Genomic DNA, 27,827 nt, shown 5'->3' with positions numbered 1-27,827 from the left:
TTGGAGAGAAACGGTCCTGGCTGTGGCTGAGCTTTGCAGGGGAACTGTGATTACAGCTTGTCATTCCGTTTGGTTGTCTGCAGCTTCTGCAGATCTGCATTGCAAAAAATCCAGGGTAGACACAACGCAATTCAAAGATGTGAGCGCTGTGCTGTGGCAGATCTGACATTACTTGTCTTCCTGTTCACTTCTCTTTCCAGACAAAGCTTTCATTACGATTTCCCATAAGAAAGGGCCTTATTACGAGATTACAGCGGGACACAAGTCACTGAAACTGGCTGCAAAGGTGGATGCCTTTCCTCGTCCAAGTGTCACCTGGTGAGTACAATCATCTTGAGCAAAATCAGGAATACGCAACCTTCTTTTGGGCTCCTGTCTAGAATAGATTTTCACTGTTCCTTACCACACAGGTAAAAGATGAGAGCTGGGAATGCTCACCGCTGGGGTCCCAGGTCAGCTAAGGAGATGCTCTGTGAAGCTGGTCAAGCCATACTTCTTTCCCATGCTATTCTTCTCTCCTAGTCATGCAGAAAAATGGGGGGTTCCTTTACCTGGGACACAGAACTGTTTGGAAGACTCAAGTAGAAACCTACTGGGGAAGGGCTGCCATATTACCACCATTAGTGTGGTCAGTCTGCCAGGAGGCAGTGCGTAACAGAAAGCTGCAGGATGCATTCTCAACATAAGAAATTGTTTCTCTTCATAACTTTTAAATAATTTCCTCCAATCCTGTACCACCAGCAATGTCAGATCCTTGCAGACAATGCAGTGAACCCTGCTGAGCAAACTAAAGGCTCCATCAGAACTGTAATGGATCAGCTTATTAGGAGGGGCAACATGTCAGCAACTCCAGGGGACATTCATCTCCCTTTATCCTTTCACCATTTGTCCTCTTTTGCTACTTTTTCTATGCTTCATTCTGCAGGGGGTCTTTAACAACCCCATCCAACACCTTATACATCTTTAACTGTATGAAATCCCATACAACAGCTGATGTGGGTTTCCCTGTCCTGGCAGAGAAGGTGGCTTGGGTGAGTTAGCACCTGCACAGTACACTTGACAACAAAAGGTCTCAGTCAGGGATGGGTTTGCTACATTTTTTTAGCAGTGAAATAACATGAAACTCTCTAATACTCAGTCAAATCAGTGAAATCGGCGCTGCCAGGAGGTATGTTTAATTGTTGCTGTTATTTAGGAGATTGAAATGTTTTTGTGAGTTGAAGTGGGGACCATCCCCCTCTTCTCTGCCAAGGCTTTGTTCTTGGGGCTCAGCATGGAGCTGTGTGGTAGCTGCCTGGGACCACCACAGCTGCCTTCCCCGTGTGTTCGGAGCTACAGCTGTTCATGTTGGAGGTCTCTCAGTCCAGTTGTTTAAACGACTGTAAAGAAGGTTTCCAGCATTCTCAGGCAGTAGGACTCAGGCCTCAGCTTCTTCCACCAAGCCTAAAGCTCTGTGTGTGGCAAAGTCTAGCCTATTTCATAATCATAACCCAAATCTGCATATTGGATCAGCAGTGGAGTCTGCTCACGCAGACTCTGCTATCCTACTCTTACTGAAGATTCAAGATTGTGAATTCTTCACTGACCTTCCTGTAAATTCTCTGGGTCACAGACTTTAGCTTTTTCAGAAACAGTAAAGGGTCATACATACATATTGAAAGACAATTCTGCTTAATTAATATCTTGGTTTAAAACTGACGACAGAAATTTTGGCTCACCCACGACTTCCTGCACTTAGTATCGCATATCCAGCATAATTTGGGGGCACCTAGAGTCCATTCCTGATCATAGCTGAGCATGTAAGAGGCACGGTTCATTCCATTCCATTAAAATATCTTTTCTCCGTTTGCTGGGTGAAGCCATCCCATAGCGCTGCAGATGCTCGGTTTTAGTATGGGAGGATAAAAGGAATAGTTGTCCAATTCAAGCAGTGATTATAGATCTGCGTTTCCTTTGCTGTTTCTGAAGAAGGACCCCTTACCCACCCTAATTCGGGTAACAGGCTTTCTGAGGGCTAACATGTGTGTATGCACATGATGAGCCTTCACGGGACTTTCAAAACAGGTACAAAGATGGCAAACTGATCAAGGATAACCACACCTGCTACGAGCCGGATCCAATGAAGTACAGACTGGGCATAAGAGATGTGAGACCAAAGCATGCTGGAAACTACACCATCGTCTTGAGCAACGCGAAATACGGCCTCTATAAGAACCTCACCATGCAGCTGGTAGTGAGAGGTAAGGACTTGGTGTTGATAATGTTCTCATTTTTTGTGCAATCCTTTACCAGTCAGCAGGAATGGGTGACATTTCCCTGTGTTTAGCTGATACGAGCCGATACAACATTGTGCATAGATTATCACCTTACTTAGGAACCACTGAAGATCCATCTCATTTCACCACTTGTTAAATCAAAGCAACAGAAGGAGCTGCTATGAGGAGCTGGTCTGAAACAAGGTCACTGAAGTCACTTTCCAGGGAGGTATGGCACCTCAGAAATACCTGCAGCACCTCTGTGTCGGGACAGTGTCTCCACGGAGGGAGGCAGAGATGGCCTGAAAGTGAGCAAACTTAGCAGGACTTTAATTTTAATAGGAGTTTGGGAGGGTATGTAGCAGTGAAGTTGTAGATCTAGGGGCAGTTTCCCAAGAGAAGTCATGAAAGCTTGATCCCTTGAGGTTAAAAACTAGCTTGGGTAAAGCACTGGAGGACATCTGCTGGGACAGGAAAAGTCTCAATAGGGCTGACAGAAGGAACTAGAAGAGCTACCCTGTCTTTTATGTCTCTCCATCATCCTGCTACGGAAATACTTTCTAAGTCTGTACTTTATATATTGCCATTTATCTGCTGGGAGCACTTGAGAGCCAGGTTCTTTTTCAGGGTAATCTGGAGAAAACTGAAGTAAACTGTGGTGTGCACTGAAGCAGGTTCACTTGACATAGAGGGAAAATAGATACTGGAATCACATTTATTCATCTCCCTTGCTGGAATAACGGAAGACAGAGCCACATTGTCTCTTTATACATCCGCTGCCTCTTTTAATCCATTGAATTTGGCAACAGAGGTTGAATCACGAGGCCGAGCAGGAGTTCAGCAAAAGTTAGCTCTGCTTCTCTTTGTATTTCCCAAGGTCCACTCAGGCAGTGAGAGAGAGAAAGTTATTGATAGGCTTGCTCTCTTTTCTGTGCTGAATTCTTTTCTGCTTACCCTCTTTACATGAAAAAATATTCTCAGTTGTCCTGTTTTGTATACTAATGTGCTGTTGCACCATGTAACTTCCAGCATTTGTGTTTTTCTCATTTCACCTCTCACATTTCAGAAAGGAATAATGCCTAACAAATGGAGAACTTGTCCCTATTTGGCCTATTAAAAATGCTAAATAAGACATGGTAGCTTAAAGCACCTTAAACATTACATAACCTAATGTGTGATTTAGGAGTGGAGAGAGCTAAGAACATGCTTATGGTCAGGTACTGCAGCTCAGCTGATGAGGAGAAATGTGTTAAACTGCAGTAATTTGTTCACTTGAGATTGTTTATCCATACAATGGTTTTGCTGTCTTGTTAAAAGAACGGAAATATTCAAAGGAAGAGAAAATTAAGAACGATAATAAACTATCTTGTCAAGGTAAATACTGGTGTTTGCATGCAAAAGAGAATGTTTACTTGAAGAGCAGCCGTTCCCCAAATAGGCATATAAAAAACAAACAGACCTTGTTTGTATCAGCAAGATGCTATTTCAGGATTAAACCATCCCATGCTCTTGACTACAGTACAAGCCTTTCATCTTTATTGTATGTTCAAGTGTGTGGTATTCTGTCTCACACACAGTGCATGCCTAGCATGGTGCTCATTGTTAGCCATTTGGAGACATCAGCCCAACAAAGACTTCAATCAGGAATAATTATTTAATTGCAAAACCACCATTTCTCAAGAGTCTGCAAAGTCCAGCGGCTGCAGGAATGTTACTGACTGGAGGTGGTGCATGGTGAACCGCAGGAAAATTGAACAGCAAGCGTTTCTTTTCTGGTAAAAGCAAGTCACCCCAGAAATGACAGCAAGCAAAGGAAAATACCTGGCAAAGAGCACCAATGTTTGTAAGCTAATGGCTGCAGAGAATGAGGGTATTTTTGCCTTGATTGTAGACAGGACTGAACAAAACACCTAGGAAATCTTTCTTGCTTTTGCCAGGCTCTTCTCTGCAGCACTGACCCGATGCGCTGTATGTGAAGCACTCAGCCCAAGGAAAGGGTCATTTTGTTGAGATGCATGTGGGTAGAGACCAAAAAAGGCAAATTTTGCTCCTGAGGCTTATCCGGCAGCAGCAAATTGCCTTTTTTCTTGTGCTTTCAGTTAAAGGGACTGCTTTTTCAGATCTGGGCATCATTTGCTTTACTTTCAGAAAAAAATCTGAAGCTCCAAACTGAATGCAGATTTGAATTTTTCCCTTAACTCCTCAACAAATAACCTGACACTTTCTTTCCAGTCATCATGACTGATATCCTGGTATCACACCTGAATAGATAAATTGCTTGGAGTTTCAGCAGACACTTAAGACATGGAGAAGGAGACCAAAACATTTTCTAGCTGTTTTATGCAGGGATTACCATGCCCACCACTGAAACACAACCACCTCTGAGCTGGGAGGTATGATTAATGTCTCTGCTTAGAACCACAGGCAGTCTGCAATTACTGAAGCTGGAATCTGAACACTGGGATTAGCAGACTTGATGGAAAAATCCTCTTGGGCTTGCAAGTGAACACAGTGGCAGGAGCATCAGTTTTGCATCATGTCTGAAAGCGGAGCCTGCAGCAATTCAGCACCTGATAAGCCTCGTGCTGAGTACATAACCATGTACCAGCTCCCTATTACGGAGCAGTAACATTTCTTTTTGAGTAACAGCATTGCTTCCCAAAAGCCAGGGCCAGTCTTTCAAATATCAGAGCTGCATCTGTGAAAGTGAGTTCTGATCTATACTATTAAAGATGGAAAATTATTTAAATAGACTTTTGAATGAGAAGATAAATGGCATTTGAAAATGCTGCAAGGGGACACTGCGTTGAAGAAATTACAAGTAAGCACACAGCCCCCTCTCCTGTGAGTCTCTTCAAAACAATACATCATTAATGTTCCTGAGCATCACCGTACAACCAGCAGGCAGCATGCTGTGAAAAACCCATCGACTGCAAATTTGAACTAGGTGTAGAGGAAGTTTAAAGTTAATGGTGTTGTGAATTGTTGTTCACAAACAAAGTATAAACAGCAGCAGGACTCATTCATCAAACTGCACTATATTAATTTTTGCAGCGTGTTTTATTCATTAGTAATGGCAGCAGAAGAGAATCCTTTAAGCAGGATGAGAACAAGATAAGAAGTCATCTGCTTGAGCCCTGCAGGACAGGAGCTGATACGCAGTGTATGTCCTGCCTGCTAGAAGACCAGCACTGCTGCAGCCTTTCCTTGGAGTCACCTCCTGTGCAATTAATTGGTAGCAATCACAGTAGCTCTGACATAAAACATATGCTGCATGTGCAAAGTATTTCAGTCCGTAGAAATGAGCAAAATATTAGGAACTGTTTCCCCCCAAAGTTTGATATGGCCGTAACACCGGTGAGTATCTGCAGCGTGCAGAGGTAGCAACTGTCTCAGCTTCACAGAGGCAAGAAGGAGCAAAACTGGCAAACAACTCCCAGAGCTGCAGGGTGGGAACTGATAGCAATGCCGGCCCGAGGCGAGGACCTGGTGACAATATGCAGGAAGGAGCATGCTGCCTGGCCTGGAGGAGAATCATGCTGCTATTCAAAAAATGTTTCTTTAAGCAGTGGCTTAGCTGTGCCTCTGGTCACCCGTGCTCCCACTGCAGCTGGAATTTAATCTTGCAGGAGCACATATCTCCCTTGTGTAGTCACCTTGGCTCATTGTAGGACTCAAGTCCCCAGGAGGTAGCTGATTGCATTTTCAAAACACTCCTTCTTTACATATTTACACATCAAACACTGTCCAAGAAGCAGCAGGTTGCTGTGTTTTTGTTTTGTTTGATTAAATTCTTATTGAGAAAAGCTTCAAGAAAATAATGTCCTGAAGAATTTGGAGGGGAGGGAGCAAGGAGAAGGAACAATCCTAGCAAACAGCTGGTGGCTGCACATCTGAGCCAGCCAAGAAGGAGAAATGTGGGAGAAAAGTTATTCTGGGCTGGAGTGCAAAGCAGTTTCAGAACAAAACATAAACACAAAACCTCAAATCTATTTATGGGCAAACAGGCTGGATTTCATTCTCACCCTTGTACAAGTCATCTGCATGTATCAGGGTTCTTGCTGAGCCCTTATGGAGCAGTCAGCATGCTCTGACCACTACATTGTGAGTGAAAATTGTATTGAAGCATAAGTTAATTCAAAACTGGCATGAATAACCTCCTTCACCACTTTGCCTTTCTTCTTTGTCCCAAAGTTTCTCTCCTGTGCTCCCTCAAGGCTCTTCCAGCAAATATTGCTTTGGGTTCCAGCTGCTCTAGTCAATTGAAATTACATTCCCTCGTACAGTCCTTGATCCCCCAAGCTCTTGTGTTGTATCTATAAGAAATGCAGGATTAAGTGCTAGAAATAGCCTCTACCATAAGCAGCAGTAATTCACAGGCTCCTTATGAATTCCCTCTCTCCTGGGCAAGGATTGGAATAAAAGGGGTGCATGGAGAATTCACGTGTGCATTGCCATGTGCTCCTTGTTATGTCAGCAAGGTGACTGGCTGTATCTCGATGTTACTAGGAAGAATTAGCTCCAGAGCACTTAACGATACATGTGTTGCCCTACTCTGTAGTCAGGCCAGCTCTTCATATTTGGTTTAAAATCAAAGGCAAAGGGAGTTCTGTGCCTGACCTACTTTGGCTTGCAAGGGATGAGTTGACATCAAAGGAGTCCCCAGTGAGCTCCATAAAAGTTAATAAATATGTGGTGATCCATGTGAACAATACACCATCACCTCAACCAGACCCAGAAATAGTCTGAAGAGGGAAATGAGCCTTCAGGATGAAGTTAATACATGTGGGCTATGCCAGTTCAGAGAAAAAGAGCTCTTAGAGTGATGGATCCCAGTTAAAGCCATGTGAAGACAGAGGGGGAGACTCTCGCAGTCTTTTGTGCATGGAAGGGCCACTGAAATCTCCGAGTTGGACACAGCTGCATTGTGAGAAACAGCAATTTCTTTGGATTGTTAGCTCAACCCAACTGATGTTTTGGTTAAAGGACTGAGCCAGATACACGAAGCAGGGCTACGTAAAACAATCTACCTTCACCTTTTCTGCATGCTTCAGTATCCTGCCAGGACTGCTTTTCCTTTGTGTATCAGATCCATCTCCTGCGTAGCTCCTTGGAGGATGACCCATTCAGGGAAAGTCAGAATAGAAAATCTAATTTTCCACCTCTTGGGCCAGCCAAGCAAACCAGAAACACCAAAATAAAACACAGCTTGTCTCCATCCAGCCCCTGTTCCAATGTGTTCCTCCCCAGGCCTGTTGCTTCGTTTTCCTCCTGGGTGCTGGCAGCAACAGCTGTGGCCAGTGTGTTGGGTGGGCAGGACACACAGCTGGGAAGAGCAAGGGCGAAGAGATACAGCGCTCCAGTCTACCCTTCAGGTCTCATTTATCAGACACAGGCAGAAGAGAAACAACTGCTTTTTCTGGGAGATATACGAAAGAAAAGAAAAAATGTGGTGGCACAAACAGACTGCAGTGGGTCTTTCCGGCACACTAATTATTAGCAAATTATGAAGAATTTTCTCACTGACATTATGCAAACCCTACACTCTTGCAGCTCTGCAGTCCAGCTTCTACTCAGCCTCTCTGCACTCCCAGGAGAGCCCCTAATGAAAAAGTCAGATGAGCTATTTTCATTTTGTTGGAAGTAGCCAAAGCAATTTTAGGAAGAGGAAGGTGGGGGCCTGCTGGAGTTTGCCAGAAAAATCTGAAGCATTCAACTCACGTCTTTGCAGCAGCAATCTCTCTCTGACAGCCCTTAAAAACCAGAGCGGTGGGGGGAAGTCAGAAAGTGGCAGCATGTGGTTTCCATGCTGTCTCTCAGCCAAGCCTGCAGGTATATTAACTGTTGTTTTTCTCTTTTGAAAAGCAGGCAAAGGGGGCAGCAACAAAAATCCAAGAAAATTGCCTGCTCTGCTAAAAATTAAGCAGTTCATCATTACATGTTTGCTTTTGAACTCTGTTTTGCTACAAAAGAATAAGATGGGGAGAGACAGACAAGAGAAAACCCTTTTGTTTTCCCAAAGTTTGGCTGCTTCGGGGTTGAATGACAGATCTGGGAAAGGTGGTATAAGACGGGAAAAGACAGCTTTCCTCCTACAAGGTGAAGATAGATATGTCCAAAAGTGACAGTACAAGGTCAGAAAAGACAAAACCAAGCTGCACTGCCATTTTAACAACAAAATTCCCTGTAGGGTACGTCAAGTGCCTTCTGATTTTTCTTAATATCTGTTCATGCAGTATCCATTTGCACAGTTTCTCTTCTCTTTGCTCCCACCCTGCTGGCATTCCCACCCCATAACAGTGGGTTACAATGGAGCAGCAGGGTGTGTGCGCTAGAGATTAGGCAGGCAACCAATAATCGGTGACCCTACTTCTATTCCTGGCTCTGGTATTGACTCACGGAGTGATTTTGGCCACTCATTTCATCTTGGCATCTGCTTCCTCAGAGGTACTGTGGGGACAATGCCATGCACCCCCTTCACAGCAGCCTTGTGTGCAATGTGCACAAAATAAAACAAAAAAGCAAACACAACGAAACAAAGAAAACCACCCAGACAAAATCAGCTAGGGTCAAACACAATGTTCTGTTCAGCTTGAAACAAAAGTTTTGTTTTCAGGTCATTTAACTCATTTTTTCCTTTCTTTTAACAAAAAAAGAAGAAGACACCCCCACACCCCCCACCCCAAATCACAGAGATCACTTGTAAGCCAAACACAGACAAACTGGTTTTACTTTGGGGCAAAAGTCATCCTCTTTTTCCCATACTGTTTGACTAGTCCAAACTTGCATTAATGAGTTTCCTATGTACCTTAGAGAGTAATCATCTAGCTCAAGCTGCGGAATATTCACCCAGCTCAACTTGCAGATCTTACATTTCCATTAAGAACTGCACAAACATCAGATGAAAGACTCTAAAGTGCAAATTATTTTTGGAAACAGAATGGATAAATAAAAAACAAGTTGCCGCTCTATCAATAGTTCTAATGAAGCCCCATGTCCAGCAAAGTACATAAGATTGAGGAAATGCTTTACTGGACCACTCTGTTATTTTAATGATGTGCTTAATGTGAAAAGATTTTTTGAAACCCAGTTTAAATGGTAGTGGGGAAGGTACATAAACAGCAGTTCAGGTAGAGGTCACTGAAAGCGAAGCAAAGTTTCTCTGAAAAAGGCAGGGAAACTGTAGTGGTTTAACCCCAGCTAGCAGCTAAGTACCAGGCAGCCACTTGCTCACTCCGCCTCCACCAGTGGGATGGGGATGAGAGTCAGGAAAATCGTAAAACTCTAGGGTTGAGATAAGAACAATTTAATAATAGAAATAAAAATAATAATGATAGTAATGAAAAGGAGAGAGAAGGGGAGAGGAATAAAATCCACAGGGAATGGAAAAAAACCCAACAAGCGATGCACAATACAGCTGTTCACCACCCGCTGACCAATGCCCAGCCAGTCCCCGCTCAGTGATCGGCCCTGGCCAGCTCCCCCTGGTTTATGTGGTGTTCTATGGTATGGAATATCCCATGCCTAGTTTGGGTCAGCTGTCCTGGCTCTGTCCCTTCCCAGTTTCTTGTGTCCCTCCAGCCTTCTGGCTGGAAGAGCCTGAGAAACTGAAAAGCCCTTGATTTAGTATAAAATTTACTTTAGCAACAACTAAAGACATCGGTGTGTTATCAACATTATTCTCATACTAAATCCAAGACACAGCATTGTACCAGCTACTGAGAATAAAAAATAACTCTGTATCAGCTGAAATCAGAACAGAAAATTTCTATCTGCTGCCCTTTATATTTGGATGCTCCTTTGGCTGACAAGTGTGCAACCCCGTAATAACATCTGCAATGAATTTACAGCTAGAATTGTCCCTTGCAGAAGGTATAACACCAGAGGGTTAATGTCCTAATACTTGTACGTATCATTTGCTCCTAATGCCACAAACTAAAGATAACACTAGTAAGTAAGGTGAGATTTACATAATGCTGATCAATTTGAAACTTACAGTAAGCAGAACTGCTTTTTGATTGCATTTCACAGTGCAGCAACAGCAAAGTCTTTAGTTATTCAGGTCAGCTCTCACACCAGCAATTGCACCTCTGCAAAGCGAGTTGGGGATACAATCACACTTCAAGCCAGAGAGGACGAAAACCCATTTATTTCAATACATTTAAAGCCATCTGAACACTGCGTGTTCCACATGCAGCCAGAGACGAGAAAGCTTTTAAGGTTTGTTTGGCTTCTGCTTGAGGAAACTCAGCCTGGGGAGGGCAATGGCCAAGGGATGGGAGGCAGAGGCTGAACGTAAGCAGGTAGATCTGGGGCGGGAGGGTAGTGGGAAGGAAGAAGCGGGATAGCGAAGGATACTTCTGGTCAGGAATGAAGTGCATTTAAAGATCTGCTCTAGCAGTCCAGCACTACGGTGGGGTAGGCAGGACTGCTGGCTGGGGGGCAAGGCTCCATAGGAAGGTGTTCAGTGAGGGTAGCATAGGGTGCTGTTGCAGAGTTTCAAGGAGAAAGGAGGACTCTGTGCTGCACTTGCTGGAGGAGGCAAGGTGCACTGCAGGGTCTGTGCAGAGGCAGCTTGCTTGTTTGCTCAACTTCTGTACTGCCAGTAGCCCAACACCTGCAAAAGCTCCCCATTCCCAACAGCTTTTTTTTTTTTTTTAATTGCATGTTTAAAAAACAGCAATACATATAAAAATGTGTGTGCATTGATGAAATTCACAGTGTAGATGTTTAATTTAAGGAGCAACCAGAAATGTACTTGGATTTTGGCAGTGCTTACACATGGATTTGCACCCCAAGCCTTCCCCCACACCTAAGCAGGAGTGAAGATAAACGAGGAGTTTGCGCATAATCCACCGTGCTGCTTAGTAAGCAAACATGAAAGAGAAAGCAAAGCAGTGTTTGGAGGAGGGAGAGAGTTATCTGAGAAATACTCTTCTAGGTGTACCTTAGATAAACACTGGCTTTAGGCTAAAAACTCCTCACCATGCTAATGCGGAGAGCCTTTTCGCAGGATGCCAGCCCACTGAGCCAGCTAGCTATAGCCTGAGCAAATGTCAAAGGCCAGTACCCACCACAGAACCCAGTTAACTTGTTTCCATCACTGATAGAGGCAACATCTGTAAATAGGATGTGACCCAGCAGCAATCAAATTGTGGAAGGGCCTCGTCCCCACACAGTCATTTCCAGAATGACACTTAGCACCTTTACAACCTTTGCAGGGAAAAGAGACGCTTATAAAATTACTTCAATTTCTGAGTGTCATGGCTATAATTAGCTATGACCCCACACTAACTACGTTATAAGGCACTGTGAAAGAAATGATGGGGAGGCATTTTCAGCCAGCCCCTCAAATTTTAAGGAAATAATTGCTTAAGCCTCATAAATAATAATTATTTCAATTGATGAATCATTTTGGCTCATTTTAGGTCTCAAGTAGTATTTAACAGTTCCATGCAGTAAAGTAATTGTGGAATTAAGAATTCATTCATCACTTATGTATATTCTTATTTGAGTTAGATCAAGTTAAAATTATTATTTCTTTTTTAGAAGGATTATTCAAACGACAATCAACATGTTCATCATTTCACCAGAGTATAGAAAAATCTCCTAATATTAAAAGATTGTAATCAAACCTTGTCCCCCCATACTCTTTCACACAAAAAAACCACACAAACATACTGTCTCCCCCCAAAGTGTGTAAAGCTTTGCTCTTACAGCCCAGAAAACATAACACTTGAATAGCCTTTCACATAACACTTGAGTGACCTTTCACACTGAACTTACGAGACTTTTTCTCCAAGTGGAAAATAACACTTTTGAGGTCAGTCCAGACATGCTGCACACAGGATTTGAGACTGAAAAGAAAAATGTCTGAGATAATGAAAAACGTGCTTCTCTCTCTGAGGAGTTTTATAAAATTATTTTTTATGATCAGAAATAATGTACTGATGGGAAATGAGATGCCAGGTACAAGGAAATTCAACATTAGTCCCAATAATTTGTCCTGTGACTTGTTCACAAATCTCAAAGCATTTGATCAGCAGCACATTGCATCACCCAGAGCGATGTGGTGCAGGAAACCCTGTGTCCATGCTACAGGTGAGGACCTGAGTCTGACAGACCCTAACCAGAGTCTGAAGTACTCTCCCGTCTGCTCCCTTCTCCATCTTCTCCTTCACAAAAAGGCAAACGCTCTCCCTGTCTGAAGGGAAATGGAGTGAGGAGTGGACTTTTGGAGCCTGGTAGAACATCATCTGCAGGCAGACAGGGAAAGAAGACTCAACCAAAGGGGACCAAAAAAGCAAAAGGGAACAAAGAGTAAAACCAAACAAGGACTGTTATTTGGGTTTTTCAAGTGAAACATCAATCAGGACCTAATGAAGGTTATTTAAAGCAGCTGATTCTTTACAATAGCATGGGAGCTATAGTTGAACCAACTACAGTCAAACCTCATTTCACATGATGGAGAAGGAAATGCTCATGTACTTTCAGGCAATGATGAGGTCAGAAGATCTTTCAGAGTCTGACATGGCAGCCATGAGAAATGGAAAGCAAGGGCTCACCAAGACACGGCTCAGTCTGGTCAGTCCTTTTGTAAGAGTAGAGGGCTGGAAGGGAAAAAAAGCTATTAAAAAAAAGAGGGAAAGGGCTCAAGATTGATGAGGTGGGCAGTAGCTCATATTTACATATCTGGGGCCTCCTTGACAGCAGAAAAAATAAGTTAACCCGAAAAATAGAAATCTAATCTACATTCACTTCCCAACTTGTCAAAAGCCCTCAGTGTAAAGCAGCCACACTTGGCTGCACAGAGGTGTTCCACAGAGGGACCCCGACCAATAAATCTGTTTGATTTCCTGTTATGAGAAGTAGACAAAGAGATATGGCTAGGGATGGGCAGAGCTGTCTACATAAGGGAAGAGCCTGTGTTTTCACCCCAAACTCAAACCCACCCTCTCTGAGGTTAGGAAAAGTTCAGTTCACTTTGGGGATTTTTTAGCATTATTTCTCATTTTTGCATGTTCCCGTGGGAGCTGGAAGTAGATGGGACAAAGCATTTCTTTCCTGCTGGCAACAAGCAGCCCTGAGAGTGTCACACAAAAGTTTGTTCTTGAGAGATTTCCAGTCCAAGGGTGTGATCTTGCAACCCCTCCAGATGTGAATAATTCAGTGACATTCTTAATGGTTTTGCTGTTGGTGAGAATTTCTTGGCGCCACTCTGCAAGTGTTTTCTCCCTGCCACTTCTTCCTTGCTTGCTTCGCCCCTTCGTGCAGTGCATGTTACACATAAACAGAAAAGGAAAGCAAAGGTTTCAGATCAAATAGACTTCTTTTCCAAAACCTTGGAGAGAACCTGCACAATCGTAACAATCTTGCAGAACAGCAGCTGTTTGATAAGGTTCCTCTCAGGAGGTGACATCAGAAGTCAAATGCGATTTTGGCCACAGTGCATAGACTAACAGCCTGATCCGGCAGTCCCTGACCAATAGACATTTCATGGTATAAATCTGCCAGAAGTACAGCAGGCCCACGGCAACATTTGAAAGCAATTAGGATGAATGTGGTAGCATTTTAGTGTATTTTCTGAAACACCACAACTAATACCCATGTTCCTGCAAATGTATACTTTCAGTACTGCTGGTAATTTCCCCACGAGTTCAGCAGCCTCACTAAATCATCACTTAGTGTTCACAGCAAAAAGTCTCAAACGCTTTGACAGAAACAGGACCAGGGCCAAGACCATGGATGTAAATTTGCTCATTTGCTTTTTGTTGTTGTTGTTTTCTTTTTCTTTAGAGAGACCCAAAATCTATGAAAAGGAAACTGATTTTGGTAAGATTGAGCAGGTGGAATTAAGAAGCCAGCACAAAATCCAGTGCACTGTAACTGGGAATCCTGACCCAAAGATCACGTGGAAGTGGCAGCCCTGCAACCTCACAGACGTGCTGTAAGTGGGCATTCCTACAGGTGAACAGGTTGCAAAATGGTTTGGCAGTTTCAAGTCAGTTTTTCTTTCCAGTATCTCTTATTTATCTTAGTTAAAAATCACAAGCAGTGATTCCCCACTTCAGATCTCAAGGGTCATGAACCCTGCAGACACATAATTGTCTATGATCTTCTCGGAGTTATAAGCACCTTCTATGTTATCAGGAATGTGTGTGTCAAGTAAGTCTGAAGTGACTAAACATCAGACTTGAATTTTCTTTACCTTGACCAGCAATGCCCCTCTGACTTACCAAGATCTTTTCTCATACCTCTTGGATGCAGCCTACATGGCTGACAGAGGAAAAACAGATAGGTGTTTTCTGTGTAGAGGTAACACACTTTTTCCCCCTGTAAGACCTATTGTCAGACAGACCTGCTAAAGGCTTGTCTCCATTTGGTTGGCATATGGAATTTATGCCACTGCATAAGGGCTGCCTTCACTAGTGCATGCTGAGCATGGGCTTCTGCGGCAGCATCTGTGTTGCAGAAGCTGGAAGAGGTACCCAAGCCTTCACACCTTACTGAGTGCCCTCCTTTGCTGAAGTCTGGAGGTAGCCTGAGCTGTGAAGACACAGGAGCAAGTCACTGGGTCAAAACTGCCAGAGAGGAATGAGAGAAGTTAAAATACAAAATGCCTTTTGAGATTTACCTTATACAAGTAGATATTTACTTTGCTCCTGCTGTTATATGAGCTGAGTAATCTATAGAAAGAGGTCACGGCTGAGGTCTGAACGCTTCCCCCAGTAGCCCCAGGGACATACAGGAGCCATGTATAACAATTCTGACTGCACTTCAACTCTTCTCTGCAGTGAGAGGGATGAAGTCAGGTTTTCCATCCATAAAAAATGAAGGCAGGTCTAGGGAGCAAGAGAAAATTGCTGGATGGCTCCTTACTTTCTCACGATTTCAATGCTTTTCCAAACACTGTGAATGGCAAGCCATGAGTCAGGGAAAAACGAGAGAGAACGAAGCTCCTTTCTCAGGTTCTCTGCTGCAGCAGTTGCAGTGATGTTAGGTGAGCTAGTCCCAGGTGGGTCTAAAAAGTCACCTTGTGTCCCTCCACAAGGGACGTAGCCCATTATCTCATTTAGGTAGTTACATTGCTTCTGCGGGAATAAAACATCAGAGATTTGTAGTCTTAGGTAGGGCTGTTGGCATTGCAGGTTGGCAGAAGGCACATAACCTGCCTCTTCTGAGGCGTCCACAAGAGCAGAATGCAAACACCATAAGGAAATAGGTTATGCATTCTGTAGGAAAGCCACAGAGATGACTTGAAAACTTTTCCAGACCTTTCTGTCTAGGGAGAGAGAATTGGTCATGAATGCCAAATCGAGCCAGATTCGAACCAGTGACCTGGTGGCAAAAGACCTCATATAACCCTTGTTCCAGCTCTGACTCTCTGATCTTATCAATTTAAATACAATTGCAGAGTGGCGTCTACCTCTTCTGGCCTCCGGGGCAGCCTTATCTTTTTCCAGCAGAAGCTGGAGGAGGATTCCTGTGGGAAATGACACAGACCCTATTTCCTTCTGTTGTCTCACTTCCTCTCTCTCTCTCTTTCTCTCCCCCCTCCTCACTAGTGCACTTTGAATCCCCGAATGCTGCCATTGTTCCTTATAGCTGTGATGTGATTTGCTTCCTTTGAATTTTTTTCCCTTCATCCTCAAGACAGAATTGTGCCTTGCAGGAAGTCACTCAAGACATCTTCTAATTAGGCTCTTTTGAGAGCTATAAACCCTCCCTTGACCCAGGGTGTTACCCGTGCAGCTTGTGCAGATTTGGTAAAGGCATGCCTCGATTACGATCAGTTTTCTGCAGAATCAGCCCTTGGGTCATCACCTATAGCAGTCCATATTAATTTTAGCTCCTATAACCCTAATCTGGTACAGTGGGCTTGGAGGCCATTGGGACCAGCCGTGGGGAGCGCGGTGCCTCTGCTGAGGCACAACAGGCAATAAGGACACTTCCCTGTTGTGCACTGTGATGACTTGTGCAAGGTGCAATTGCAGCCAGCTGGGGAACTGAACTGACTTCACTAACTTGCCTTAATGGAGTCCCAGTTTCTAACACCTAGCCATACTGGGCTGGGGCTGAACTGGCAGCGTTAAAATGAAAGGCTTCCTTGAGTTGCACAGCTGGCAGCGCCCTCAGCCAGGATGCCTGCAGCTCCAGCCTCGCTGAAGCCTTTGTGCTCCTAAGCATGAGAAGGCCAGTGTCTCTGCTCATTTATTCCAAGCGTTGCAGTTAAAGAAGATAGAAAAGCCATTTGCCTTGGATGTGCAGATAGACGTTTCTGCTACATACACTGCTCTTTGCCCATAATTCAAAAGTAAAGATTGATAACTGACTAAGATATGGCTGTCTTCTGGGGAATAGGTAATATTAAAGAGCCTTCCACTACCATTATCCCAGTATTTATCCATTCTAATCCCTCAGCCTGCACTTCATATTGGAAAGCTGAGCAGATAGGCAGACACGCTCAGCAACATCCACCTCCCCAGTTTGGAATGACTCGTATTTTGAATTTTGAAATGTACTGCAAGTGCTAAAAGAGCACTGGAAAAGCCAAAACTACATTGAGTTGGAGTATAACTCATATTAGCCAGATTAAACTCACATGATTTAGTTGGCTGTCCAGTATTTTCTATTTTCAGTCTTCAGAAAGTTGGGGGGTTTCCTTGCTGGTCATATACTGATCTTTGTCTACCTCTGTCAAGGTGCTTCACAAATAATTTTGAAATGTTGCAATGAAGAAATACAGTAGTTTCATCAAGAGGTAACAATCTCCAGGAGCAATAGCTTTTAGGAGCTTTTAAGACCTAAGGCTACTATCTAAGAATGACATTCTCTCTCTTCAATAATGCCTCTCTGGGTTATCTGCAGTGAGTTGGGTTTTTGAACACCTTTGCTTTTCTACCTCCAGGTGCAACCCCAGTGGGCCAAAAATGGTGGTTCAGGAGAACACGGTCATAGGCAACAAGATCAGAAGCATTGAAAACATAACCAGGAAGCAGGGCAATAAAACAAAGGTATGTGTCTGATGAAAATCTGAGCAATGATGTCATGGAATAGCAGTGGGCTTTATGGAGGGGATGTTGTGCTCACACGGAGCTCTCTCCAGGCAGTTCCCAAGCTGCTCTGGGTTGTTAGCATGCTTTAAATTCCACAGCCCTGGGATCATTTTCAGATCGCTGCTGTTTATAAAAGCCGGGATCCTGGCAATGATGTCACATAGCCTGTTTAAAACTCTCCAAAGACTCGTGGGTCAAAAACCTCTCTGTCTCACTCAGCCTTGAGAAAGTGTAAGACTGGTTCAGTGCAAGAGGGGTCCTGTGAAGTGCTCACAACTGATAAGGACTCTGAGTTCATTAAAATGCTTAATACTTAGAGAGCACTTCGTACTGGCCAACCTTGCCAGGTTAAACAACTCTGTAATTTAAGAGGCCTACGGTGGCCAGAGATAGCTGGCCTGATTTTCCATGTGTACGTGCCTGCAGTACCTGCCTGTTTCAGCTGGAGTTGTCAACATTTCTTTACCCATTTGGGTTGCCAACCTTGTTAGCACGACAATGAAGATGTGAAGACCTCCTTCCTTCTACACTTCCCTGCCTGCTTCCACTTCCAAACAGCACTGGGAGCTGCTTCCTGAGTGAACTGCAAAGATCCCAGCCATGAATTATCTGTTAAATGCCTCCCAGGTACCTGTGGTGGTACTGACTGATACTGTTTACACGCATCCATGCTAATCCTTGAGAAACTGCTGCAGCTGTTCTGCGGTAGATTCCCAGACTTCTGGCTCTGCCTTGGAGAAGATGCTGTGGTCTGGCTCAGGCAGTTTTTTTGCCCCTCTTGGACTTGTAGAGGTTTGTGGCTTTAGGAGTGGTTTTACTGCTACAAGTTTTGAGGTGGATGCTCCAGATAGTTTAGTGCCTAATCCTGCAAGGTGCTGAATGCTGCAGTTTGTATCATGGCACACCTTTAAGCATACGATGATTCTTGGGCTACTCCCATGCTTAAAGTTAAGCACGAAGCTAAAGTGCCCTTCTGGATAGGGTCCAGACTAAATCAGCATCTGGCAGGATTGCTGCCTTAGCCATCTGCTCTTTCTCATGGAGACTTTCCAGCTCTAAACATAATCTAAAGCAGAGCTCCGAAAACATGGAGGTTGGGCTGGGAAGGAGAAAATCAGTGTTCACATCTCATTCCTGAGTTTTCCCCTTGCTGGAAGATATTTATAAATTGGGTTTATTTAGATGGCATAGTGCCCCTTAAGCTCTGCTTTTAATGTATTCTCTAATAATTTTAGAGCTTGGGTAAAAGCAACTACCTACAAGGTGCTAATTACTTGTAAAAAACTGGGGTTGGTGACATGTACTTACAAGTTTCTTCCTTTTCTAAGGATTTTCAGTTGCTGCATGGACTGACAAGATTTTTGCAGCTCTCATGGCTACTGTTTCTCTCCATTGTAGACAGTCTGTCTAAATATACAATCTGGCGTCCAAGACCTTAGTTTACACCTGATAATCGGTCTTAAAGTTATGTTAGTCCCCCATACAAAAGTGAAGGGTTTCACAATTGCTGTGACAAAAAATACCTGTTAATTGCTGAATTGTCCCACATATAGGATAATGATGCACCTCAACAACATAACATTGTAACCCTTTTTCTTTGTTTTATGCATATGTACACCACTCCCATTTCTTCTTTTAAGAGTTTTGCTGAGGCAAATATGTAACTGGGTGAAATTTTAGCCTGCTAGTGGGCTTAGGAAGGGATCTGGCTGCAGCCTCTGAATGTGGTGGTTCAGGAGCGCCACAGAGCTCCGGGATGCAGCGGGGCAGTCCAAACTCATCCTCAGTCTATGTTGATGCAGGATTAGGGACTGGACTTCCCAGCTTTCCCCTATCACTTAATTCCCCTAGAAAGAAAAGGTGCAGTGATCTCCAGGTACAGGAGTCAGAGGAGAAATAGTGCTCCACTCCCACAGAGAACTCCCCAGCACCTACCCACAGGTCAGTCCGGACACCACCATGTGCCTGAGTTTCCTGCCTGTAAGACGTGGTGGGCACTAGAGGGCTAGGAGAAGGGGGGTGCAACTGCTTAGTGGAAATGAGGACCATGAGGGAACCTCAGTACAAGGCCCCCGCGCAGCCCTCAGGACTCCTCTTGCTCCCTAAGAGCTTTGCTGCTGCTCACACATTAGTACCAGAAACGACTCTGAGGCTGCCCCGTCACTGTGCCCTGCACAGCCACCTCTGCTCTGTCCTGCACAGACATCTCTGCTCTGCCTATAGACTCCAGGCACCCTGAAGTGTTCATTTTTTAGACATATTCAAAAGCTCAGCCTACAACCCTTTAAGTTAAGCTTTTACATATTTTGGTATTAAAGTTTCATAAAAATACTTTTTTACAAGCCACATAATTTTACAGTTTATAGTATATTCATTATTTTAATCTCCTGCTGATCCACTGGTTGAAAATGCATGCTGAGGCGTTTCCTAATGATTTTTATGTCCTGATTAAGATTTATTCAAATTAATAAAAGTAGATTTTATGAATCTCAGGTTTCAGCACTTTGTCTCCCTGCTTACATTAGCAGACAATTCCTCTCCTTCCCCCCTCCTAAAGTCCAAGGCTATCTGTGTTATGTGGCGTCTTTAGATAATAGAATATAATTCAAAAGAAGACACTGATGAAAACTCAGAGTCTTCAAGCTTTTCCTTGTGTTTTATCAGTCATTATTCCCACCAGAAATGGAATAGACAGGAAACAGCCCAATCCATTCCCACCATGTCCTAGCAAGTAATTCATCTGCATTGACTAGCCAGATGAAATAATAAAGATGTTGGAGTCTGACCGAGTGTGGCTTTTATTGACTGTGTTATGAAGCCGGGATTAGCGGAGATTGGTTATTTTTCCTGTGTGAATTGAGCCTGTCCAATGATAGCTGGAGTCTCCAAGCAGAAGGTAGAATTTACCTTGTCTCTAAGATTTCTCAGCATCCCTAGAGTTCACCCTTGAAGAACTGTGACAATACATGCTGGTTCAGCAACAGATGAAAAACTGCATTCACTTTCTAGAGCTGCTAAGAATATGGGAACAAACCCCAGAAATTACCAGATGCAGTATCTTGCTCAAAAGGTAGCTTGCAGGGCAGCAAGCAAGGATTTTTTCAGCAGACTGCTAAGATCTTTAGACATCTATTTGACATAAGTAGCATGTAAAATTGAGGTGTCTTGCCATCTTCATCATAATGATTATTCCACTATTATTCCACAGACAGAGGTGAATTTCATCCCCTCCTCTCTTCTAAAGGCTGAGTCTCATTCCTATAGAAAAGCATGTGGTTATTGTTAATGTTATGATGTACTTCACTGAAGTTTTGGTCAAACAGTGGTTGAGGCAATTGCATCGTGCTAGTTTAATTTTCCTGGCGGTTTTGAGTCAATATTGAACTTTTCACTTCATGATTTAGACTACTGTGTAGCTATCTCTGAAGACTGCTTTTTAACACCAGGTGAAACACCCTCGATTGCACAAATTGCCTGAATTTCCTCTTCAAGTTGCAAGGAGCTAGGTTGCTATTTTATTTACTTTCCAGTTAGTGAACTGAACATACTGGTCTGAGCTTGGGAGAACAGGGCACAGCAGAAAGGAACAGCAAGATCCATACATAACTGAGTCCTCGTTGGGGTTTCTTTTCATCTCCTTTCTCCCTTTCATGTATATACGAGAGAGTGGCCTGGCCACGTGGCAGTTTCTGCAGTGGAACTCATATATCTCTTTTGCTGGTGAAATTCATAACCATTCAAGAAAACTGACCCAAAAATGCCAGGTTTAAACCTCTTGAAGGAACAAAAAGACTACATTAGAGCAGTGGGATGCATTTGGTGAAAAGTATGTGAGCAGCTCAGTCGGGCTATTTAAATCCATCATCCTGTGTGTGTGCCCGTCTCAATGAGCTCCCACAAGCCTTGTCACATTAGTCGCTGGCAGGGGAAGGTGAACAGGCACACAACTGGGTTTTGGAACAAAGCGTCAATTCCCTTTGGAGACTAGCCCAGATGTTTCAGGCACTAGTCAAGCACAGGAGCACATGGACTACTCCGTTGTCCTTGGCAAGTCTTCTTGAGAGAGCCTGGCTAGCAGCAGGGACATAAGAAATGGCCCTCTGTCTTCCCTGCTCTCTTGAATTCATTAGCTGCAATCAGTGGGTGCGAGCAAGAAGCATGGGGATGGTAATTGCTCGTGACTAGCCAGCACCTACCCACCAGACCTAGTGTCGGAGAGCAATCAGTCCCTCCGTACTAGAAATGTGTCCCAGTTCCTCCAGAGGCACCTCAAACCTCTGGTCTTCCCCCATTTCCTGCCCCATCCGGCACCTCTCCGGATCACGCAGCACTACATCACCTCCGCCATACTCTGTGAGGAAGGCAAGGACTGTTTGCATTTTCCAGGGAGAGAAACACCCACTGCCAGAGATGAGAGCAAACCCTAGAAGCTCTCAGTGAATTCACAGACTTCTGTTATCACTTGTCCTCAGTCCATCCTTTAGCATGTTTTGAATGAATGAAATAAGATCATGGATCAGAATTGTCAGGCTATAAAAATAAGTGTTATTCTGTGCCATTCAAGTAGATGGATTGGGAGGTAGTTGAGTATTTTCTTTGCAGGGTCTCTGGTGAAGTTCCTATAATTTCATCTTCCTCTAGCCACCTCCATCCCAGCTCTGCCAGAGTTAGACAGCTGAGAAGTTTTCCACCCACGTTTCTAGTCCTCATCCTCGCCCACATACAGCTAACGAAGTGAAAGAGAGAAGAATCGTTAACTAAAGCTGTTGGAGGGAGGGCTTAGACAAAGGAAAGAGAAAGCAAGGAGTAACAAGATATATTAATTCATGCTGGCTCCAGCTTAAAAAAAGGTCTTGCTGCTCTGTCCTTACTACAAGATGTCTTAAAACACTCATGGTATATGGCTGTGGAATGTTATTTGGCTGCTTCTAAAATAGCTTGGTTTTATCAGTTCGGGAACATTACAGTGCAAGACATATGGACTTTATTGAACTATTCCATTATGAGTTTTCCCAGCAGCAATGTCTATTTACTTGTCATAGCTGTTCTTCAGAGATCAGTCATTTTATTTCTTTTCTTACCGAGTTTTAAACTTCATTTATTCTTTTATAGTAATTATTTATTAGCTAATAATCCCTTCTTTGGGCTCAGGGTATTGGGTGGCCTTTAGGTTAAGTAGTAGGAAATGGAGCCCTTTACTTCCAAATTCAACACAGGCAATCGAATCTGGTCGGGAGGGTGGCTGGAGTTTGGTATGCAGTGAACTCACAGCATCTCAGTCCAGCTCCCACTAGGAAGATGTCTAGACATCACATGCCAATAATTTGTTATTAATTACCATTGGTTCCAGCGTAGTCTGCACAGAAGCTAAGGACTGAACAGCCACATAGTCTGTGCTACCACTTGTGGCCGGAGTATTTTGGCAAGGGTCAACGTGTCATTTAGTCTGAACCGCTTTTGACTAGAGGAGTGGAAGGTAAACTGAAAGTGCTAACTCCCAGGCTGTGAATAGTTCAGGAATAGCAATTTCACTGACGACATACCATGTCCCAAGGCAATTGTAGGTTTCACATCAGCATCATTATTTAGGCTTAGCAGAAAGTGCTGTGCTCTGTCAGACAGGAGGCCACCAGCGGTCCCGTGCAGTTAAGGTCCTTCTGTGATTTCATGAGTCTAGAAGCGGCAAATGCCGATGTGTCTCAAAGGTTTCTATCCTGGCTCTGACTCCAGGAATGGAAAATACTTTGCCAGGTGCATGGACTAAGCACACAAAGTAGATTATTCCCTCAGAATTTTTTCCACTCTATACTAAAGGTCCCCAGGTGCTGGGATTGTGCCACTCCACTGAGAGAGAAGTCTGCTAACAGTTCTCACTGTCAAACATGGGAAAAAATTCCTACTCCTCGAGACTGCTCGAGTTCAAACCATTTTCTCATTCAACTCCTTTTTGCAGACTTTCCTTGAAATGGTTGCACCGAAAGTATAGGGTTGGCATTTGGAAGAACAATATCCCTCCCCCTACCTGCCACTATGACCAAGTACAGACAAATTTCAAATTTTCAAGTTTGTTCAACTTGGGCCGCCTATAGTAACAGGTGGCGAACAACTGCCAAAATACCAGCACTGTGAATATTATGTTACTTTTCAATGAGATGTCCTTGATTGATCTCAGTGGGATATCTTTGATCTACAGATAGGTCAAAAAGCACATACCACTGCTGGCTTCCTGGTTTCTTTCAGGGTCCTTTTGGTAAAAGACAAAACTGTGTGGTCTCATAGAGGGAAGGAAGATTTAGGTGCCTTTTGGTACAGCACATTAGTGTTCCAAAGCATCACTCTGTTGAGGACTAAACCAGGATTTGGCTAGTCTGCCAGCTGAGAACTTTATTTAAGATGCTGGAAAGATAATTGGACACCCCATCCCAGGGATTTATCTGGGAGCACACTGCTGGAGTGAAAAGCTGAGGCATAATGATTTCAAGAGATTAATCTTATTATAAGAAAATCACTCAAAATCCTTCATTTCTGGCTCTGAAATAATACATATTTCTCTGCTGGATGCTGCTGGTTTAAAAGTCACATTTTGGAGGACTCTGGGAGGTGCTAGTTCTAAGACAAAACAGTAAAGTGCATTATCTCTTGTGCTCAGGTGGCTAGCAAACTGGTATCCAAGTGCCTAACAGTGATTTTAAGCATACAAACAAGAAAATTACTTTCTCTCCTCAGTAAATTTTTCCCAAGAATTTGTCCCCATATTGTTTCCCACCATCATTTTAACATCTTTTTCACCTTCACATCTAGACACAATTGAGATTAGCTAAGATGAGGTCTTGGTATAGCTGTTTGCTCTTTTTTTTCCCACTACCATGTCAGACTTTTCTTGAGTTACGTAGGTAGAGACATTAGCATCTGTGTGTGTTCACGAGTGTATGTGTGCATTTACCTCTAGGACACCAAATCCAGCTTGACGCATTGCATCGGTTTTTAGAAGAATCACAGTGTCACCCCTAACACTTTGGACATGTTCCAAGATGGATAATTACACTCCCCTTTACAATTATAACCAGCTTTTACAGTATTATCCGCAACTTCCCATCTAGAGTTGTCACTTAGCAAGACTAATAGCTGTTAAATAGCCGTCCAAATTTATCCCCTTCTGTTCTCAGCACATACATTTATACTGGCTTTCTCTATTGCCAAATATAAAATTCTAAGACCCAGTAATCACGAGAAGAAAGATCTTGGTCCTGATTCAGCAGTAATTCACAAGGCAGTGTCTACTGCTTAAAGTCAGGGGTAGCGCTCTGAACATGTGTTTGTTAATAACCTGTGGCATTAGGCCCACTGCTACAGGAATAGAAAAAGGAGGAGGAGCAGATTGCTGCGCTGGGTGGGTATCCAAGTTAGAGCTAGTTTCGCATCAGAAATAAACCAGAACTCCACAGCTCTTTCTCTGGTGGACACCAGAGGGAGCTGGGTTTACTGGTCTCCTGTTTTCACCCCTAAATTTGGTTTGTCCCTATTCTTGGTTAATTTCTGTGTTTGGTGCCCATGAAAAGTAGATACTTTTCCAGTTACTCGTTATTCTGCTGAAAATGTTCCCCATTAGAGTGTAAAATGCACACCGGATCAAAACCTTTGAAACTCATTTCCCTACAGGATTTAAAGTGCCAAAGCTCAGAGAATCTTAAATAACTCTCTGAAAATACATCCCGCACAGCTATAGACACATTCATGGTACAGCTTTATGAGGAGTAAAGGAAAGTCTTGTGTCAGTTTAGTTTAGGATATTAAAAAGAAAGTCCAGAGATGCTTTTGTGCACTTCAAAGCACTCTCTGGAGATAAGCACAAAGGGCCAGAGGGTGTTATAAGTTTTGATTCTCAAAGTCCTTAGAGAGGATAGCAAAGAAAGTGATATTTGTTCCAAATGTGAGGGCTCAGGGTTCCTCAGGTGAATGGCTGCAGGGGAAGCAAAGTAATCTTGCACGAACATCTCTGTCTTGGTGGGTTAGACTCTGCTTTCTTGCTAGGAGACCAAAGGAAGTACTTGAACTAATTAAAGCCATGACCTATGGATAGCCCTCCAGGAACCTGTGATGTTGCATCATGACAGGGACAGGGGAGTGCCATATAGCTGGCTCCTCACTAAGAAGGCCCTATGGAGGAGCAGGGGATTAGGGTGTTCAAGGAACAAGTTCTTAAGGATGCATTTGAGTTCAGCCCCACGAGTAACTGAACCACTTCCTTTTTCTGTGTGATGCAGCTCAGGACAAGCGTTCCTTGCTTCTCCTTCATGATCCGCCCTTTCTTTCTGCATTTGCCAAGTGCCTTAGCACAGGCAGCTTCTCCAGAGCTTCCTTACCTATGCACGAGTTCTGGTAAGGCTCTGAGGAAGGGTTATGGAATCAAGAGGCTTCTAAGCACAATTTGTAAGTGAGCTGTGGCCCAAAGGGGCCACATCCCTCCCTCTCTTCTCTGGGGTTGTAGCAAAGCAAAGCAAAGTCCTGCGCTATTCTTTATACCACATCCCTATGAATGACCTGCTTCCCCTGCAAACGTGGGCGTCCTGTTACCCACAGAAACCATAACTGAAAAGAAGAAAAGAAAATAGATGGATGTAGGACTGCATTTCCAGTGTCTTAGATGAATCTTCCAGGTCCTTCACTTTAGCTTTTTGCTGATGTTGTCACACAAAGACCCTGACAGTGTGTCAAAGAGAGGCCCTGTTTTTCACTGGCGAGACAGAGAGAAAAGAAGGGAAGGTTTAGGAATGAGGAGGGAAGAGAATTAACTGGGCTGAGGTGATATAAGATGAGAGACCAAACAGCTAATAAAGCACTTTTCTGTCTGTGAGCTTCACTCTGCTCGAAACTCCATTGTTAACTGTTTTTCTACCATAATACTTACCCACTATTCTGTCTGCTAAGCCTACACTATGCTCAAAGCCTTTAATTTTTCTCTCTTTGCTTGGCAGATTGTGAGCACGTTAACTACGGAAAACAGCAGTGCCTCAGGAATCTATTATTGTGTGGCTTCAAACAAGGTTGGCGAAGAAGAGAGGAGCATTAAGTTCTACGTCTCAGGTAAACAACACAAGAGACGCTACGCAAAAACTAGATGCTGATGATTTGACTTACCTGAAGAGTTTTATACGGCTGGTGAGTGCTCATTAAAACTTCTAGGAACCCCTGCATGTTGTGTTTTCAGAGCACTCCTAATCACGGTCCCAGGCTCTTCACCACATGCGAGTTTGGGTCCTGTGTCAGTGTGCAGCTGGGTTTGACATGTCCAGCATCAGACCTGCTGCCCCTTCTGCCCTTTTCAAGCTGCAGTTGCAGACCCTGAGTCTAGCTGCCTGTGTCTTAAAGCAACACTCATGACATTTGAGCGCTGTCCTCATGAAACCTCTAGCAAAAACTAAGTTCTTTGTAGTCTTCCAAAGGCCTGAAGCTTCTCCCTGACTCAGGAGAATGGTTAGTCTCCAATTAAATCAGCAAATACAGCAAAGGTGAGCAAGGCCAATATTCAGACCTAATCCGGGGCTGATATCACTGGGAGTTGTGACATTGGATCCCTGCCTGAGCAATTAGCCTTTCCAGTGCCCTTTAAGGAGGGAGGAGGTGGACACACTATTTCTTCAAAGAACACAAATCCAAACAAATATCTGCTTAACCTTTCAACACAGAAATTCTTTAGTAGTGAGATCAAGACCTACATAATGCTTTTAGGAGAGATGGGAGGTTAAAAAAAGAGAAGAGTCCAGGGACAGCCTTGTTCAAGTGCTTAACCAGAACAAACTGAATCGTTTCTGCGCTCACTTTCTGGGTAAGTGGCTGGTAGAATTTGCATCAAAATAACAATTTTTAGAACAAAGAGTACAGAAGTGTCCTTGAAGGTAAATGTCTGACTCTCACTACTTGGTTTCTTCCCCATGAAACAAGTTCCGAGGGCGAAGCTAGCTGGTGGCAGTGCTCTGGACTCCTCTGCCTCTCGTCTCCTGTGTTTAACTCCATTACTCTAGAGCAATTCAGCATGTTTCAAATCGGGCTAACCAAAATAGGGCTCACTAAACATTGTTACCGATCATATTACACAGAAGTGCTGATACAAAAAATGTGATCCAACAATGATGAAGCTGGTGCCATATGGGGGAAAGATTTCACCTCTATTTACAGCTTCTCTGTACTACCCCAATGCCTTAGGAGACAGAAGAGGGTTTAAGCCTCTATTTTCCAAAGCTTTAACTCTTATTTACTTAGGAAAAAGCCCTGCGAGGTACACTTCTGGGAGATACAGCTCAGACATAACAGGTCCTTGAGATGTCCAAGGCAGGCTGAAGACCAGCTATTAATTTCACACTTCTCCACTTCCAAGTGTGAAGTCTTTACATGGGTTTGTTTCTGCTCTGAATTCTGCCAGCTGTTATGTTTGGATGGGTTACTTGAAGCCGTATGTTCCCAAGCTGTTCACAGTCCTTTGTAATACTTGGTGGCTAAAAGCAGTGCTGCAGCCACC

The 27,827-nt window shown here is 43.7% G+C and overlaps 1 protein-coding gene across 2 annotated transcripts in view; it reads left to right on the top strand.

Moving 5' to 3' along the window:
- The window catches only part of LOC130158601 (vascular endothelial growth factor receptor kdr-like), a 141,977-nt gene that overhangs the window by 64,552 nt on the left and 49,598 nt on the right, over positions 1–27,827 (top strand). For both annotated transcript variants that reach the window (XM_056359320.1, XM_056359319.1), the window contains exons 8-12: positions 201–318; positions 2,065–2,240; positions 14,052–14,202; positions 17,164–17,269; positions 26,287–26,395. In XM_056359320.1, the coding sequence (XP_056215295.1) occupies positions 201–318; positions 2,065–2,240; positions 14,052–14,202; positions 17,164–17,269; positions 26,287–26,395 (660 nt within the window). The remainder of the gene's footprint in view (positions 1–200; positions 319–2,064; positions 2,241–14,051; positions 14,203–17,163; positions 17,270–26,286; positions 26,396–27,827) is intronic.

Source organism: Falco biarmicus, chromosome 14 (assembly GCF_023638135.1).
Source record: "Falco biarmicus isolate bFalBia1 chromosome 14, bFalBia1.pri, whole genome shotgun sequence".
NCBI classification, from domain to species: domain Eukaryota; kingdom Metazoa; phylum Chordata; class Aves; order Falconiformes; family Falconidae; genus Falco; species Falco biarmicus.
Note: the sequence above shows the minus strand (reverse complement) of the source record. Positions and strands in the feature narration are given on the sequence as shown.